This window comes from Delphinus delphis, chromosome 14, assembly GCF_949987515.2.
Source record: "Delphinus delphis chromosome 14, mDelDel1.2, whole genome shotgun sequence".
Taxonomy (NCBI): domain Eukaryota; kingdom Metazoa; phylum Chordata; class Mammalia; order Artiodactyla; family Delphinidae; genus Delphinus; species Delphinus delphis.
The window spans coordinates 51889039-51907222 of record NC_082696.1 but is presented as its reverse complement, the minus strand read 5'-3'; the positions used below and the strand labels follow the sequence as shown (position 1 = coordinate 51907222).

The 18184-nt window shown below is 40.4% G+C and overlaps 1 protein-coding gene across 2 annotated transcripts in view; it reads left to right on the top strand.

The window, feature by feature from the left end:
- LOC132437024 (beta/gamma crystallin domain-containing protein 1) overlaps positions 1-18184 on the top strand; it is a 57105-nt gene that overhangs the window by 19365 nt on the left and 19556 nt on the right. For both annotated transcript variants that reach the window (XM_060030155.2, XM_060030154.2), the window contains exons 7-11: positions 9378-9504; positions 12309-12344; positions 13588-13736; positions 14426-14552; positions 14644-14789. In XM_060030155.2, the coding sequence (XP_059886138.1) occupies positions 9378-9504; positions 12309-12344; positions 13588-13736; positions 14426-14552; positions 14644-14789 (585 nt within the window). The remainder of the gene's footprint in view (positions 1-9377; positions 9505-12308; positions 12345-13587; positions 13737-14425; positions 14553-14643; positions 14790-18184) is intronic.

Sequence of the window (18184 nt, the reverse complement as noted above, 5' to 3'; positions counted from 1 at the left end):
CTGCCTTGACTCAGGTGGGCCTGTGCTCATACATATCCCTACTTGTAGGCATGACCTGTTCTTAGATTTCAACTCTCTGGTGGGTTCAAGAAATTCTGTAATCTTCTACTTTATCCAGCTTTTTCTTCTTGTTAGGATAACACTCTTCACAGCTTTCTCCATCTTAAGTGGAAACTAGCAGTCCCATTGTGATGATTTTTTTTAATTAATTATTTTATACAGCAGGTTCTTCTTAGTCATCCATGCTACACATATCAGTGTATATATGTCCATCCCAATCTCCCAATTCATCCCACCACCATCCCCCGCCACTTCCCCCTCTTGGTGTCCATACGTTTGTTCTCTACATCTGTGTCTCTATTTCTGCCCTGCAAACCAGTTCATCTGTACCATTTTTCTAGGTTCCACGTATATGTGTTAATATATGATATTTGTTTTTCTCTTTCTGCCTTACTTCACTCTGTATGACAGTCTCATCCATCCACATATCCACAAATGACCCAATTTTGTTCCTTTTTATGGCTGAGTAATACTCCATTGCATATATGTACCACATCTTTATCCATTCGTCTGTTGATGAGCATTTAGGTTGCTTCCATGTCCTGGCTATTGTAAATAGTGCTGCAGTGAACATTGGGGTGCATGTGTCTTTTTGAATTATGGTTTTCTCTGGGTATATGCCCAGTAGTGGGATTGCTGGGTCATATGGTAATTCTATTTTTAGTTTTTCAAGGAACCTCCATACTCTTCTCCACAGTGGCTGTATCAATTTACATTCCCACCAACAGTGCAAGAGGGTTCCCTTTCCTCCACACCCTCTCAAGCATTTGTTGTTTGTAGATTTTCTGATGATGCCCATTCTAACTGGTGTGAAGTGATACTTCATTGTAGTTTTGATTTGCATTTCTCTAATGATTAGTGACGTTGAACAGCTTTTCATGTGCTTCTTGGCCATCTATATGTCTTCTTTGGAGAAATGTCTATTTAGTCTTCTGCCCATTTTTGGATTGGGTTGTTTGTTTTTTTTAATATTGAGCTGCATGAGCTGTTTATATATTTTGGACATTAGTCCTTTGTCCATTGATTCGTTTGCAAATATTTTCTCCCATTCTGAGGGTTGTCTTTTCGTCTTGTTTATGGTTTCCTTTGCTGTGCAAAAGCTTTTAAGTTTCATTAGGTCTCATTTGTTTATTTTTGTTTTTATTTCCATTACTCTAGGAGGTGGATCAAAAAAAGATCTTGCTGTGATTTATGTCAAAGAGTGTTCTTCCTATGTTTTCCTCTAAGAGTTTTATAGTGTCCAGTCTTACATTTAGGTCTCTACTCCATTTTGAATTTATTTTTGTGTATGGTGTTAGGGAGTGTTCTAACTTTACTCTTTTACATGTAGCTGTCCAGTTTTCCCAGCACCACTTATTGAAGAGACTGTCCTTTCTCCATTGTATATCCTTGCCTCCTTTGTCATAGATTAGTTGACCATACCTGCGTGGGTTTATCTCAGGGCTTCCTATCTTGTTCCATTGATCTATATTTCTGTTCTGTGCCAGTACTATATTGTCTTGATTACTGTAGCTTTGTAGTATAGTCTGATTCTTCCAGCTCCGTTTTTTTCCCTAAAGACTGCTTTGGCTATTCGGGGTCTTTGGTGTCGCCATACAAATTTTAAGATGTTTTGTTCTCGTTCTGTAAAAAATACCATTGGTAATGGCATCGAATCTGTAGATTGCTTTGGGTAGTATAGTCATTTTCACAGTATTGATTCTTTCAATCCAAGAACATGGTATATCTCTCCATCTGTTGGTATCATCTTTAATTCCTTTCATCAGTGTCTTATAGTTTTCTGCATACAGGTCTTTTGTCTCCCTAGGTAGGTTTATTCCTAGGTATTTTATTCTTTTTGTTGCAATGGTAAATGGGAGTGTTTCCTTCAGATTTTCCATTATTACTGTATAGGAATGCAAGAGGTTTCTGTGCATTAATTTTGTATCCTGCAACTTTACCAAATTCATTGATTAGCTCTAGTAGTTTTCTGGTGGCATCTTTAGGATTCTCTATGTATAGTATCATGTCATCTGCAAACAGTGACAGTTTTACTACTTCTATTCCAATTTGTATTCCTTTTATTTCTTTTTCTTCTCTGATTGCCGTGGCTAGGACTTCCAAAACTATGTTGAATAATAGTGGTGAGAGTGGACATCCTTGTCTTGTTCCTGATCTTAGAGGAAATGCTTTCAGTTTTTCACCATTGATAATGATGTTTGCTGTGGGTTTGTCGTATATGGCCTTTATTTTGTTGAGGTAGGTTCCCTCTCTGACCACTTTCTGAAGAGTTTTTATCATAAATTGGTGTTGAATTTTGTCAGAAGCTTCTGCATCTATTGAGATGATCATATGGTTTTTATTCTTCAATTTGTTAATATGGTGTATCACATTGATTGATTTGCGCATATTGAAGGATCCTTGCACCCCTGGGATAAATCCCACTTGATCATGGTGTATGATCCTTTTAATGTGTTGTTGGATTCTGTTTGCTAGTATTTTGTTGAGGATTTTTGCATCTATATTCTTCAGTGATATTGGTCTGTAATTTCCTTTTTTTGTAGTATCTTTGTCTGATTTTGGTATCAGGGTGATGGTGGCCTCATAGAATGAGTTTGGGAGTGTTCCTTCCTCTGCAATTTTTGGAAGAGTTTGAAAAGGATGGGTGTTAACTCTTCTCTAAATGTTTCATAGAATTCACCTGTGAAGCCATCTGGTCCTGCACTTTTGTTTGTTGGAAGATTTTTAATCACTGTTTCAATTTCATTACTTGTGATTCGTCTGTTCATATTTTCTGTTTCTTCCTGGTTCATTCTTGGAAGGTTATGCCTCTCTAAGAATTTGTCCATTTCTTTCAGGTTGTCCATTTTATTGGCATAGAGTTGCTTGTAGTAGTCTCTTTTGATGCTTTGTATTTCTGCGGTGTCTGTTATAACTTCTCCTTTTTCATTTCTAATTTTATTGATTTGAGTCCTCTCCCTCTTTTTGTTGATGAGTCTTGCTAATGGTTTATCAATTTTGTTTATCTTCTCAAAGAACCAGCTTTTAGTCTTATTGATCTTTGCTATTGTTTTCTTTGTTTCTATTTCATTTATTTCTGCTCTGATCTTTATGATTTCTTTCCTTCTGCTAACTTTGGGTTTTGTTTGTTCTTCTTTCTGTAGTTCCTTTCGGTGTAAGGTTAGGTTGTTTATTTGAGATTTTTCTTGTTTCTTGAGGTAGGCTTGTATAGCTATAAACTTCCCTCTTAGAACTGCTTTTGCTGCATCCCATAGGTTTTGGATTGTCGTGTTTTCATTGTCATTTGTCTCTAGGTATTTTTTATTTCCTCTTTAATTTCTTCAGTGATCTCTTGGTTATTTAGTAACATATTGTTTATCCTCCATGTGTTTGTGTTTTTTACATTTTTTTTTCCTTGTAATTGATTTCTAATCTCATAGCATTGTGGTCAGAAAAGATGCTTGATATGATTTCAATTTTCTTAAATTTACTGAGGCTTGATTTGTGACCCAAGATGTGATCTATCCTGAAGAATGTTCCTTGTGCACTTGAGAAGAAAGTGTAATCTGCCGTTTTTGGATGGAATGTCGTATAAATATCAATTAAATATACCTGGTTTATTGTGTCTTTTAAAGCTTCTGTTTCCTTATTTATTTTCATTTTGGATGATCTGTCCATTGGTGTAAGTGAGGCGTTAAAGTCTCCCACTATTATTGTGTTACTGTCGATTTTCTCTTTTACAGCTGTTAGCAGTTGCCTTATGTGTTGAGGTGCTTCTATGTTGGGTGCATATATATTTATAATTGTTATATCTTCTTCTTGGATTGATCCCTTGATCATTATGTAGTGTCCTTCCTTGTCTCTTGTGACATTCTTTATCTTAAAGTCTATTTTATCTGATATGAGTATTGCTACTCCAGCTTTCTTTTGATATCCATTTGCATGGAATATCTTTTTCTATCCCCTCACTTTCAGTCTGTATGTGTCCCTAGGTCTGAAGTGGGTCTCTTGTAGACAGCATATGTATGGGTCTTGTTTTAGTATCCATTCAGCAAGCCTGTGTCTTTTGATTGGAGCATTTAATCCATTCACGTTTAAGGTAATTATTGATATGTATGTTCCTGTGACCATTTTCTGAATTGTTTTGGGTTTGTTTTTGTAGGTCCTTTTCTTCTCTTGTGTTTCCCACTTAGAGAAGTTCCTTTAGCATATTTTGTAGAGCTGGTTTGATGGTGCTGAATTCTCTTAGCTTTTGCTTGTCTGTAAAGCTTTTGATTTCTCCATTGAATCTGAATGAGATCCTTGCCAGGTAGAGTAATCTTGGTTATAGGTTCTTCCCTTTCATCACTTTAAGTATATAATGCCACTCCCTTCTGGCTTGTAGAGTTTCTGCTGAGAGATCAGCTGTTAACCTTATGGGAGTTCCCTTGTATGTTATTTGTCATTTTTCCCTTGCTGCTTTCAATAAGTTTTCTTTGTCTTTAATTTTTGCCAATTTGATTACTGTGTTTCTCCTTGGGTTTATCCTGTATGGGACTTGCTGCGCTTCCTGGACCTGGGTGGCTATTTCCTTTCCCATGTTAGGTAAGTTTTTGACTATAATCTCTGCAAATATTTTCTCTGGTCTTTCCTCTCTCTCTTCTCCTTCTGGGACCACTATAATGCGAATGTTGTTGCGTGTAATGTTGTCCCAGAGGTCTCTTAGGTTGTCTTCATTTCTTTTCATTCTTTTTTCTTTATTCTGTTCCGCAACAGAATTCCACCATTCTGTCTTCCAGGTCAGTTATCTGTTCTTCTGCCTCAGTTATTCTGCTATTGACTCCTCGTAGTGTATTTTTCATTTCAGTTATTGTATTATTCATCTCTGTTTGTTCATTCTTCTAGATCTTTGTTAAACATTTCTTGCATCTTCTGGATCTTTGCCTCCCTTCTTTTTCTGAGGTCCTGGATCATCTTCACTATCATTATTCTGAATTCTTTTTCTGGAAGGTTGCATATCTCCACTTCATTTAGATGTTTTTCTGGGGTTTTACCTTGTTCCTTCATCTGGTACATAGCCCTCTGCCTTTTCATCTTGTCTGTCTTTCTGTGAATGTGGTTTTTGTTCCACAGGCTGCAGGATTGTAGTTCTTCTTGCTTCTGCTGTCTGCCCTCTGATGGCTGAGGCTATCTAAGAGGCTTGTGCAAGTTTCCTGATGGGAGGGACCAGTGGTGGGTAGAGCTGGCTGTTGCTCTGGTGGGCAGAGCTCAGTAAAACTTTAATCCACTTATTTGCTGATAGGTGGGGTGTGGTTCCCTCCCTGTTGGTTGTTTGCCCTGAGGTGACCCAACACTGGAGCCTACCCAGCCAGGCTCTTTGGTGGGGCTAATGGTGGACTCTGGGAGGGCTCACGCCAAGGGGTACTTCCCAGAACTGCTGCTGCTGGTGTCCTTGTCCCTTGGTGAGCCACAGCTGCCCCCTGCCTCTGCAGGAGACCCTCCAACACTACCAGGTAGGTCTGGTTTAGTCTCCTATGGGGTCACTGCTCCTTCTTCTGGGTCCCAATGTGAACACTGCTTTGTGTGTGCCCTCCAAGAGTGGAGTCTCTGTTTCCCCCAGTCCTGCCAAAGTCCTGCAATCAAATCCTGCTAGCCTCCAAAGTCTGATTTTCTAGGAATTCCTCCTCCCTTTTCCAGACCCCCTGGTTTGGAAGCCTGACGTGGGGCTCAGAACCATCACTCCAGTGGGTGGACTTCTGTGGTATAAGTGTTCTCCAGCCAGTTTGTGAGTCACCCACCCAGCAGTTATGGGATTTGATTTTATTGTGATTGTGCCCCTCCTACCGTCTCATTGTGGCTTCTCCTTTGTCTTTGGATGTGGAGTATCTTTTTTGGTGAGTTCCGGTGTCTTCCTGTCGATGATTGTTCAGCAGTTAGTTGTGATTCTGGTGTTTTTGCAAGAGGGAGTGCGAGCACGTCCTTCTACTTCACCATCTTGAACCAGTCTCCTGCGTTGGGTGGAACCAATCTCCTGCGTTGGGTCTTTGTTGCTGCGTGCAGGCTGTCTCTGGTTGCGGTGAGTGGGGGCTACTCTTCCTTGCGGTGTGCGGGCTTCTCATTGCGATGGTTTGTCTTGTTGCGGAGCATGGGCTCTAGGTGCACAGGCTTCAGTAGTTGCAGCACATGGGCTCAGTAGTTGTGGTGTGTGGGCTTCAGTAATTGTGGCTCATGGGCTCAGTAGTTGTGGCTCGCGGGCTCTAGAGCGCAGGCTCAGTAGTTGTGGTGCACGGGCCTAGCTGGTCCGCCGCATGTGGGATCTTCCCGGACCAGGGATCAAACCTGTGTCCCCTGAATTGGCAGGAGGATTCTTAACCACTGAGCCACCAGGGAAGTCCCAGCCACTGACTTTTTGAAGAATTTAGATTAGCTGCTTAGAGAATGTGCTACATTCTGGATTTTCTGAGTGTTTCCTCATGATATCATTTAACTCGTTCTTCTGTCACCTGAATTTTCTGTATAGAGGTGGTTGAGTCTGCAGGTATGATCAGATGCAGATTGAAGAGTTTTGACAAGGTTGCTACTTCCTGTAGATAGTGGTGTATATTCATGCTGTATCACAACTTGTGGTACATGCCAGCCTGCTTCTCATTAATGATCCCAAGTTTGATTGCTTGGTTAAATTGGTGCTTCCCACATCTCCCCATTGTAAAGGCACATTTCCCCGCTTGAGATTCAGAGCTCACCCTCCTCTGAATAACCTCAAAGTTGGCACGTTCATACTTAATCTTTTGAGTACCCCGCTGGTTTCTGTACGTAGCCAACATTCATGTGCAGCCATGTCTGGAGAATAAGACTGAGGATCCAGCCGGAAATACTGTTTCTTTGTTTGTTTGAGAACAGTGTTTGTTTAAGATAAGACCAGTTTTTCTTGTCTGACTCAAAGGGTATTTCTGAAAGAGTAATTATGCAAATGTTTTTAATGAATGGATGGCCATTGTTATTAGTTCAACAATATTCATTTGTATGTATACTTCTGTTATTTTTTTTAAAAAGTTCTTTATAGTCATACTGTTTATTCATAATGTAAGCAAAAGCTCATTATCTGAGTACATGGGAAAATAAAAGAATACCTTTAGAAAATGAAATAACACTGCCTGAAGGTAGTTTCCTCCTCTCTTGAGCGCCTCGTGAATAATGTATCTTGTTGGAATAGAATTTAGGGGAAAAGGATCACACTCTGTATATGAGTTTTCAAATTCCAGAGTCCACCGAACATTCATAAATGTCTGTTTGAGTTACCCAGGAGGCCCTTAGCACTCACTCACTGAGGAGGAACCCTCAGAACAGCAGTCTTTTCAAGTGTGGCAGTTTATATGTTCAGTTTTTTGAGAAATTACCCTTTACCCCAAATTACCTTTCTTCTATGAATGTTATTGTGACTAAACCATGTGCTTCCAGGAAAGTGAGATATTTAGTATCAGATGAATACATACCCTCGGACCTCAAACTATAGAAGGAAAGACTGAATGAAAGGGTACTTCAGTAAGCATCATGTCGGAATCTCAGAATCACTGGTTTATGAGCTGTCCATTGTGTTTATGAAAAATTCACCCTGTTTACTTGTGAAGAGTCAGACTTCAAGGCCCTTGGCTAGTTTGCCAGATACCACAGTGTATGACAAGTTGCCATTATTTAGCTAGGGCATCAGTGTGCGGTGCGCGTGTGAGAGCGTTGAGCTCCAATGAAGACATAATGCATCCTTAACTGTCGTGCTTTAAACAAAAGGAGGTTTAGAGGGCCCCACCCTTAGCCTCTGCTTTCTTGTGGTTTAGGGATATTGCAGTGATATTTAAAAGATGTCTCTTTTTTCCCTTCATTTTTTACTGAAGTATATATAACATTTGTATTAAAAGATACACAACAAATCATACATGTGTAAACTGAGTGAATTTGCAAAATGTAGCCACCATTCAGATCAAGAAATAGTGCACAACCAGTGTCTTAGAAGCTCCCCCTCATTCCTGACTTCTCCTGGTTGTCCTTGTAGCTATTATCCTGACTTCTAACCCTGTGGATTAGTTTTGATCCCGCACCCATACACCACACACAGCCTCTCAGCATTCGTGTGTGTGTGTGTGTGTGTGTGTGTGTGTGTGTGTTGACAGGTCTTCAGTGGGATTTTGATTAGAAAACTCTGTATAACTAGTCGAACGAAGTTGCTGATTCATCCAGGGGAATCTTTAACAAAAACCATCACCAAAAATATGCCCTTGGGCCAAAATTGTGAACTAGAGAAAAACAAAGAGGGGAGAATCAGAACCATTTTGCTGGTAAAAGATTGCCTTTACAGCCATCCTCTTCTTGGTTCGGTATTCCGGGAAACATGGTCACGTTACCCCAACTAGGATGCTTTAGCAAGACTAATAAAGAATTGTCGGGTGTGAGTGATCACCGAGAATTCCTTATTTGTTTACGAAGAGGAGGGTGAGGCTTCTGATTTTCTGACTGCAGCAGACGTGACAGCTGACAAGTCTGATAGAAGGGTGTGCTACTGAAAAGCCGTAAAAATCACGTCCAAGAGCTCAACAAGCTTTGGGCCTGGGAACAAGCAGCCTTAGACTTTCAAAAGCCCCACAGACGTCACTGTGCATTGAGTCATACTCACGGCGATGATCTTGAGTCATTGTGAAATTACGTTCAGTGCACTCTCTGGAAAGAGAAGCATTGCTGTCAAAGGATGGTTGGGAGCTTGGCTTTGGGGTCAGCTAGAATCAGCCCTGCATTTGATACTTGTAGCTGTGTGACCCTGGGCAATTTACTTAGCCTCATCTGTAAAATGGGGACAATAGTATTTTTTCCCAATAGCATTGTTGTGAGGATTACATAGAATTCTGAGTGGCATTCCTTGTAAGCTCTTTTGCTAGATGTTACTAATTTTTGATTGTGAAAAATTATTAGGTGGAACATCCTATTCTTTGGTTACAAATGGGATGTAACCTTTTAAAACATTTGAGATCTCCTGGGTAGAGCCTCTCTAAACACATATAGTGCAAAAGATAACTACTTTCATTACTTGGAAGTAATAGAGACATTTACACTTTGAAGCAATTCATAGTAGAAAGTAAAATAAGTGGACAAAGACAGCCAAGCCAGGGAGACTAGTAAAAGCTCAAGAAGAGGCGCATATAATGGCCTGTTCCTCCTTGAGTTTAATGTTGCTCTGTTACCTAAGTGTCACCGTACATCGTCCAGATCCACATCCTCTCCTGCTCTGTTCCTCTCTCATTAGTGGGGTGCTGTGTCCCACTGACAGAAATGATGAATTGTCTCTGTTTCTTCCTTCCTTGGTACTTATTTAGATGGCTGATTTACGAAGAGCCTGGATTTCAGGGTGTCCCTTTTATCCTGGAACCTGGTGAATACCCTGACTTATCCTTCTGGGATACAGAGGAGGCGTATATTGGATCCATGCGGCCTCTGAAAATGGTAAAGATGGAATCCAACGATGTGTTCTTAGAATCAGTAATTCTTTGCTTAACTTTGGTAATTCATGGGATGTGACTTTAAAGCAATAAAGCAGACTTTTTAAAAACAAATATGTAGAAGATGGGACCTATTGCTAGATAGAAATAATAGAAAGGTTAACTTGCTAGATGCTACAGATGAAAAAATGTGGATAAGCCGATGGCCTTGGCCTTCAAGGTGTTCTCGGCCTTGCAGAGCCACTGATGTGTGTGCAGAGCTCGGCCCAGAGCAGAAATGAGAAAGTGAAGAATTAAATCTTTGGGGAAGAACAGGAGGACGGGCAGATAAAGTCCAACTTGTAGGTGTTAGAAAAGAGAAGGGGGATAATTAGGAGAGCTTCACGATAATTCAAGAGGGTCTTATAAACCAAGCAGGGTTAATTTAGGTGAAGGTTTCAGAGTACACTGCATGATCCAGGGCGGAGCTGGGCAAGGACGGGGCTTGCTGCGGACCAGCCAGTTGTAGTGACAGGAGGCCAGGCGGGTGGCAGCTTTGGGGGCCCTGGAGCTGGATGTCGGAATGAGTGTTGTTCTCCAAAGCTTTTGCCTTAGAAAGGGCCTGTGCTTCCTTCCCTGTATTTTGCCTTGTTCTTTGTCTGTTTCATCTGCAAGACTCTAAGCCTTGGGAGGATCCAGTCTGCAGCTCAACCCATGTTGAGCTGCACTGTAGTAGGTGCTCACTAAAAACCTACCGCATGAGTGAGGCTCCTGTTAAACCGTGTTCTTGAAATTCCGCTTCGTGATTGTCTTCTGAGGCAGTTTGAGACAAATTAGAAAGGCAGGAAGATAATTTTTTTATCTTAATTTTACCCCTCCTGCCAAAGCTTGTAGTGTATTTACCTAGATGTCTGCTGGTCTTCATGCAAATAGTGTTGGGCTTTTTTCTAAAGTTAAATCCATTTTCAAAGAACAAAGTTTTGTTAGTTTTATGAATGTATGAAAGAATCACCTCAGGTTTTGAAGCCAGGTTTTTTTTATACATCTTTATTGGAGTATAATTGCTTCACAATGTTGTTAGTTTCTGCCATACAACAGAATGAATCAGCTGTATGCACACACATATCCCCATATCCCCTCCCTCTTGAGCCTCCCTCCCACCCTCCCTATCCCTCCCCTGTAGGTGGTCACAAAGCACCGAGCTGATCTCCCCGTGCTATGCGGCTGCTTCCCACCAGCCATCCATTTTACATTTGGTAGTGTATATATATGTCAGTGCTACTCTCTAAGTTGGTCCCAGCTTACCCTTCCCCCCTGTGTCCTCAAGTCCATTCTCAATGTCTGCATCTTTATTCCTGCCCTACCACTAGGTTCATCAGTACCATTTTTCTAGATTCCATATATATGCATTAGCATACGGTATTTGTTTTTCTCTTTCTGACTTACTTCACTCTGTATGACAGACTCTAGGTCCATCCACCTCACTACAAACAACTCAGTTTCGTTCCTTTTTATGGCTGAGTAATACTCCATTGTACATATGTGCCACGTCCTCTTTATCCATTTGTCTGTCGACGGACATTTAGGTTGTTTCCATGTCCTGGCTCTTGTAAATAGTGCTGCAGTGAACATTTGTGGTACATGTATCTTTTTTGTTTTTTTTTTACGTAAGTAAATTTTATTTTTTTTGTACAGCAGGTTCTTATTAGTTATCTATTTTATACAAATTAGCGTATATATGTCAAGCCCAATCTCCCAGTTCACCCCACCGCCACCACCACATACTACATGTATCTTCTGAGGTATGGTTTTCTCAGGGCACATGCCCGGTAGTGGGTTGGTGGCAGTTTTTAATGGTAAGCAGCAGAACTGTGAAGTTCACAGCATTCCGAAAGGATTACTTTTGAAAAGCGTACTTACTTGGCTGTGTGAGCCCTGGTTTGTTGATAAAATCAGCCACATTCCTTTATAATTACAGTTCATTTGCTGTATTTGAGTGTCTTTGGCTGTACTTTTTTTTAAGGCTTTTAAACATAGAGGTGAAAACTATCCTTCTTTCCCACTGCTGATTTTAACTTTTACCCTACTTAATATTTGTATGAGATACCTCTTCTGTGGTTGATTTTTAGTGAGATTTTTGATTAAAAAAACCATTTTTATTATAAAAATAGAGCAACCCCCATAGACCCATCCTTCTGGCTGCTTTAAATTTATCTAACAGTTTACCTGGTTATTTCAAAAGTCCTTCAGATCATATTGTGAACTTGAGGGAACTTCAACAGTTTTGTAAGCCAGCGGTTGCAAAATCAAATGCCTCCGGGGCCAGGCAGCAAATAGGCGTGAGTAGGCTGGCAGGGAGTTGAACTGCGGAAGAGGTGGAGACAGGCAAACCGCAGCCTGTATCCTGGCTGGAGGGTGAGCCCAATTAATAAGCGCAGATGGTGAAGGTTGCTGCCTGTGAGAATTTGGGTCCAGAGATGTCAGATTTTAGGACTCCTTTTTAAGGTAAGTGAGAAATACGCATTTTTTTTTGAGAAGTTTATTGAGTTAAAACAAACAAACAAAAAAAACCCTAACACTCATTTGGTTAAAAAGCACAGCTACTGTACAGATTCAGCTTATAGACCGCCTCTGTGAGACTCTGCTTTAAGTCTTCCTATATCTTCCCTGCGTTTTTGGTAATTTTAGAACTGTCTCAGCATTGATTAAACAAACAGGAATGTGGTTGCTCTGCAGTTCCATGGCTTACCGCAGACTGCTGTGGGTAATAGAAAATGGTAACGTATCAGTGACAAACGGCTTTTCTTATTATGTTATTTTTCTTTTCAGGGTGGCCGTAAAGTTGAATTCCCTATAGATCCAAAGGTAATCTATATATTTTAAAAATTTTATTCCCGTTCCGTCTCCACGAAGGTAATGCTTGTGTGATTTTACATATCAGCTTCCATAAAACATAATTGCAGCCAAAGGAAGTTGTCCAACTTACACGGCATCCTTCAGGCTGGAAGGTGATGCTGACGGCACCAGTTGTCACTAACAGTATGCATAGCTGTGGCTCAAAGCGTTCGCTGTTGTATTAAGTTTGTAGTTTGTGGTTGTATTTACTAACTGCAGGACCTGTTGCTACTTGCCAGTTAGCAAGGAAAAACCTCACTTCTCAAGACAAGTTCTCCCTATTCCCAAATGCTCTTTCTGTTAGTTCTACTTGACACATCTATGACACATAGTTTGATCTATAGTTTGTTTCATTTTTAAAGCAACTTAGAATACTTTGGTTCCTTTAGTTTGGCCTGAGCAAAATTCTAAATATCAGTTATAGACATTGAACAAAAACCAATTATGCATAAACTGTCTTTTGAACCTTGACTTCAGGCTACCCCACAGCAGAAAAAAATTTCTGATTTTTAAAATTACATTTCATGGGGCTTCCCTGGTGGCACAGTGGTTAAGAATCCGCCTGCCAAGGCAGGGGACACGGGTTCGAGCCCTGGTCCGGGAAGATCCCACGTGCCGCGGAGCAACTAAGCCCGTGCGCCACAACTACTGAGCCTGCATGCCACAACTACTGAAGCCCGTGCACCTAGGGCCCATGCTCCACAACAAGAGAAGCCACCGCAATGAGAAGCCTGCACACCACAACAAAGAGTAGCCCCTGCTTGCTGCAACTCAAGAAAGCCTGCGCACAGCCAATGAAGACCTAATGCAGCCAAAAATGAATAAATTTATTAAAAAATTACAAGATACTGTTATTTAATTAATTTAAAAAATATTAGAACTTTTTTTTTTTTTTGCAGTATGTGGGCCTCTCACTGTTGTGGCCTCTCCCGTCGCGGAGCACAGGCTCCGGACGCGCAGGCTCAGCAGCCATGGCTCATGGGCCCAGCCGCTCTGCGGCATGTGGGATCTTCCTGGACCGGGGCACGAACCCATGTCCCCTGCATCGGCAGGCGGACTCTCAACCACTGCGCCACCAGGGAAGCCCTAAAAAATATTAGAACATTTTAATTTGTGTTCCAGGACTTAGTGATATTAAGTGACTAATTTAATGTTTGGCTATTGAGATATTTAACTTTCAACAAATTACTAGCGTATCTCATTTATGTTATAGGTAGTTATTTATGAGAAGCCTTTCTTTGAAGGAAAATGTATGGAACTAGAAAAAGAGGTGTGTAATTTTATCATGGAAGGAGGTGAAACAACTGGAAATGAACCTTTGCCCCTTACATCAGTGGGATCTATGAAAGTTCTAAGAGGCATGTAAGTAGACAGGAGTGACCTGTAAGGATTTCTTTTTATTCCCTTTAATAAAGTAAAAATACATGTTCTCTCTCTCCCAAAGATAGCATTCCAGATTGTATGGTAGAGTGAATTTCAAACATGTTTTCTTCAGCTGGTTGTGACCTGGATCTGACAGCAGTTTGATGGGCTGTTTTGGGGTCAGTCAGCTGAGCAAGGCTGATAAAGTGGCCCATCCAGATTGATCAAATCTACAGTCTTGTTTATTAATATTATGCTCCAAACTATTGAACTGTTAGTTTGCTTTCTATTTTTTAGGATCATATTTTGCACTTTATAGATCTTAACATATTTCCTTTAGAATTGTACACTGAAAATGGCGTGTAAATAGCCCAAAATCTACAATGTTTTAATTACTATTGGAAGAAAGTTCATTCAGTTTTATTTGCTGAAGTTCTTTTGAGTCAGTTCTTAGACACACATGTACGCATGCACGCTTACCCCACCATACCCCTTCTCGGAACGTTGGTGTGTGCATCTTAGGTTGATTTCTTGGGGCCATTCTGTTAGTCTCTTCAATGCTAGGGAAGCATTCCAATAGTCATAATGCATGAGTCCATGTCTAGCTTTATAGCTATTTATATTTGTCAATGAAACTGATACTTTAACACTACTGAAAATTTCTACTCCTTCATGTTCTTTTGTTGTAGCTGGGTTGCTTATGAGAAGCCTGGCTTTACTGGTCATCAGTATTTGCTTGAAGAAGGAGAATATAAGGACTGGAATGACTGGGGAGGCTACAGTGGAGAACTTCAGTCTTTACGACCTGTATTAGGTGTAAGTCAAAGAAAAGCTAATGGCTAATACTAGGGCGTTTTGGGATAATAAACGGCTAGCCTTTGAATTTTGAATTTTTTTTTCTCAATAGGATTTTTCAAATGCTCACATGATAATGTACAATGAAAAAAACTTTGGATCCAAAGGTTCCAGTATTGATGTATTAGGAATTGTTGCTGATTTAAAGGAGACTGGATACGGAGTGAAGACACAGTCTGTTAATGTACTGAGTGGAGTGTAAGTGCAATAACCCAATTGGGATTTTAAATATGGGTTTCGCTTTGGTTTGTGTTAAAGTAATGGAGTCTCTGACCCAGAGTAGCACTCAATAAGTACATATCTCAAAAACTAAAACATTAAGTCAGCCATTTAATACTTACTGCCACTATAATTTAATAGCTGCTTTTTAAAATCTTTCTCATATAGTATTTTTTATGTGTAATATAACATTGGAGCAGGCTTTTGAGTTTCATGATAGAAATCTGCAGATCCACTTCCCTTGTCATTCTTCATGGAAAGAACTCATGAATTTCTTATGATGGGAAACAAATAATAATAGTGATCTAACATTAGAAACCTGAGGTTGAGACAAAGTCCCATTTGATTTTCCTGTGGTCCTACACCTGCTCCATTATATTTCCTCACTTTCATGTATAATGTACAGCAGAGTTAATTATATTAAACATATTCTAGATTATATCCCCAGTATTTATCTTATAACTGGAAGTTTGTACCTTTTGACCCCCTTCCTCCAACTCCCCCTCCCCCCCCGACTCCCACCTCTGGTAACCACAAATTTGATCTCCTTTTCTATGAGTTTGTTTGTTTTTTAAGCATAATTGGACTTTCAACAGCATGTTAGTTTGTGGTATACAGCATAGTGATTCAGTATTTCTATGCATTTCAAATGATCACCATGATAAGTCTAGTTACCTTCTGTCACCACACAAAGATATAACATAATTATTGATAATATTCCTCATGCTGTACCTTTCACTCCCGTGACTCATTTATTTTGTAACTGGAAGTTTGTACCTCTTAATTTCCCTCACCTACTTTACTAAGCCTCCCACACCCCTCCACTCTGGCAACCACCTGTTCTCTGTATCTGTGACTGTTTCCTGTTTTGTTATGTTTGTTCGTTTTGTTTTTTAGATTCCACATATAGAAGAAATCATATGGTGTTTGTCTTTGTCTGACTTATTTCACTTAGCATAATACTCTCTAGGTCCACCCATGTTGTCACAAATGGCAAAATTTCATTCTTTTTCATGGCTAATATAATATATATATATATATATATATATATATATATATAGACACAGACCACATCTAGCTATCCATGTAGATAAATAGGTTGCTTCCATATCTTGGCTATTGTCAATAATGCTGCAGTGAACATAGAGGAGCACATATCCCTTTGAATTAGTATTTTTGTTTTGGTGGGTTTTTTTGTTTTTTTAATGGTACGCGGGCCTCTCACTGCTGTGGCCTCTCCCGTTGCGGAGCACAGGCTCTGGACGCGCGGGCTCAGAGGCCATGCCTCACGGGCCCAGCTGCTCTGCGGCATGTGGGATCTTCCCGGACCGGGGCACGAACCCGTGTCCCCTGCATCGGCAGGCGGACTCTCAACCACTGCGCCACCAGGGAAGCCCTGGATGCTAGTTTCTTTTATAGAACAAACAGGGGGAGGTGAGGAGGTAAAGTTAAAAAGGTGATACATTGTTGCAAATACTTGGTTCTGGTTCATCCTCCCCAGAGGATGTGCTAATTTCTTCTTTCCTGCAGCCAGGTTTGTGGAGATGTTTCCTGTGAACTCAAACAAGAGTATTTTAGCTTAACACTTGGGCATGGGAGGCAGGGTTCCCAGAGGTGGGCTATTTTGTTGACTTTAAGCTATGGCAACATCCCTTTAGGGATTAACTTGTAGCAAAAGCAATAAGGTTAAAGTAAAGAAAAGGATCCAGTATGGAGTCAGATTTGTTCTTCCCTGTTCCGCTTTCTATCTGGGACCTGTGGTGGGAGCATCTTGCTTTTGTTCTCAAATCTCACTGCTTCTAGGGGAAAGCTTCTCTTTCCCACAGAAGTTCCAGGTTTGACTTTGATTCTGTATGCTTAAGTCATGTGCACCTGTCTGAATCAATTGCTGTAGCCAAGGAGATGGCTGTGCCTGTGTTACATGCCCAGCCCTGCAGCTGAGATATAGGGTCAGTCCCATGGGGAGTACTAGTGTATATAGGGCTGAGGAGTTCCCCAGGCACATCAGAAAGAGTGGGTACAGATACTGGATTGGCAAAAGCAGATGTCTGTTAAAGTGATTTATACAGTTATTTTTATGGTCCAGGCTGATGTCAGTTATAATTTGTTATAAGTGAGAGTATTCTTAAATGGTCATATGAAATCATTTGACACCGATTCTGTTAAAAATGTTTGGTGTTAGGCTCTTATGCTATGAGTAACATAGACTATGCGTCATTCTAACCTCAACTCTACTGTATTTCAAGGGGCTTCCCACAATAGCCCTGGATATTTGAGATGTGTCTACAATGTAATATGCTTTTAGTGTTAGTCACGTTCACTAAAGTCTTGTGTTGGTTTAGAGAGAAAATACAATAACCAACTCAATGTGGGGAAACAGTTGCACATTTTCATACTCACCAGGTGTGTTGGTTTCATTAGTCAGAGCCCAGTCATGCACCCTAGCAGAGGAAGCAAAAGGATGCTGGGTGGAATTCCCTTAGGGCATTTACGTAGATTATGCTCTTAGCACCTGTAGAATTATTGTGCCTGGAGCCAGTCTCTCTTTTTAATCCAACCCTTACTTAAAATCCCTTTCCTTTATAAAATGTTGCTTTTATATGTTTCTATTTTTAGTTATTTCTAGTTACATTTCCTGGCTTAGGCTTTTTTTGGGGGGGGGGGTTTGTAGCAGTTGAGTTTTGTTGTTGGGAGGAAGTTGAAAGGAGGCATGCATGTGTGCGCGCACACACACACAACTTCCTTTTAAATTCTGTGGTTATAGAAGCGCTTCTGTACTTACCAGGGCCAGCTGCTTCCTCATATTTCATTCAGTCCATCGTTTGCTAAATATTTATTGAGGTCTGTTATGTGCAAAGCATTGTATTACATCCTCAAAGAAGTTACAGTATTTATATGAAACCTAATTATTGCTACAAAATACAGAAAGATTAAGTGCTTTGGGGATCCACGGCAGAGAGAGATTAATTTCCAGTTTGGACACAGGGAAGACTTTGGAGGAGGTAGCATTGGAGTTCAGCCCTGCAGGATGGGAAGGTTGAGATGCGCCACTATCACATGCGTAATAAATTCCCTGGGTGGTGAACTCAGTATTAGCTCTGAAACTGAGAACAGCCTTCAGGAAGCATCCTTGCAAATCCAGCAAGTGAGGTTTTAGGAACCGCATTTTGTTTCTTGTTGAAACATCAAAAGAGAGGCCTTTACACATCCCTCCTAATCATTTTCTAGTTCTGTGCTGTCTTCTTGTTCAAATAGTGGAAACTGGACTAATTTTTTTAAAACTCAGAGCAAAATGAAATATTTGTAGAGTCCAGATTTTTTTTTAAAGTGTTGGTTTTGAGTTTTTTCCTTTTCCCTCCACAGAAGGGCAGGTT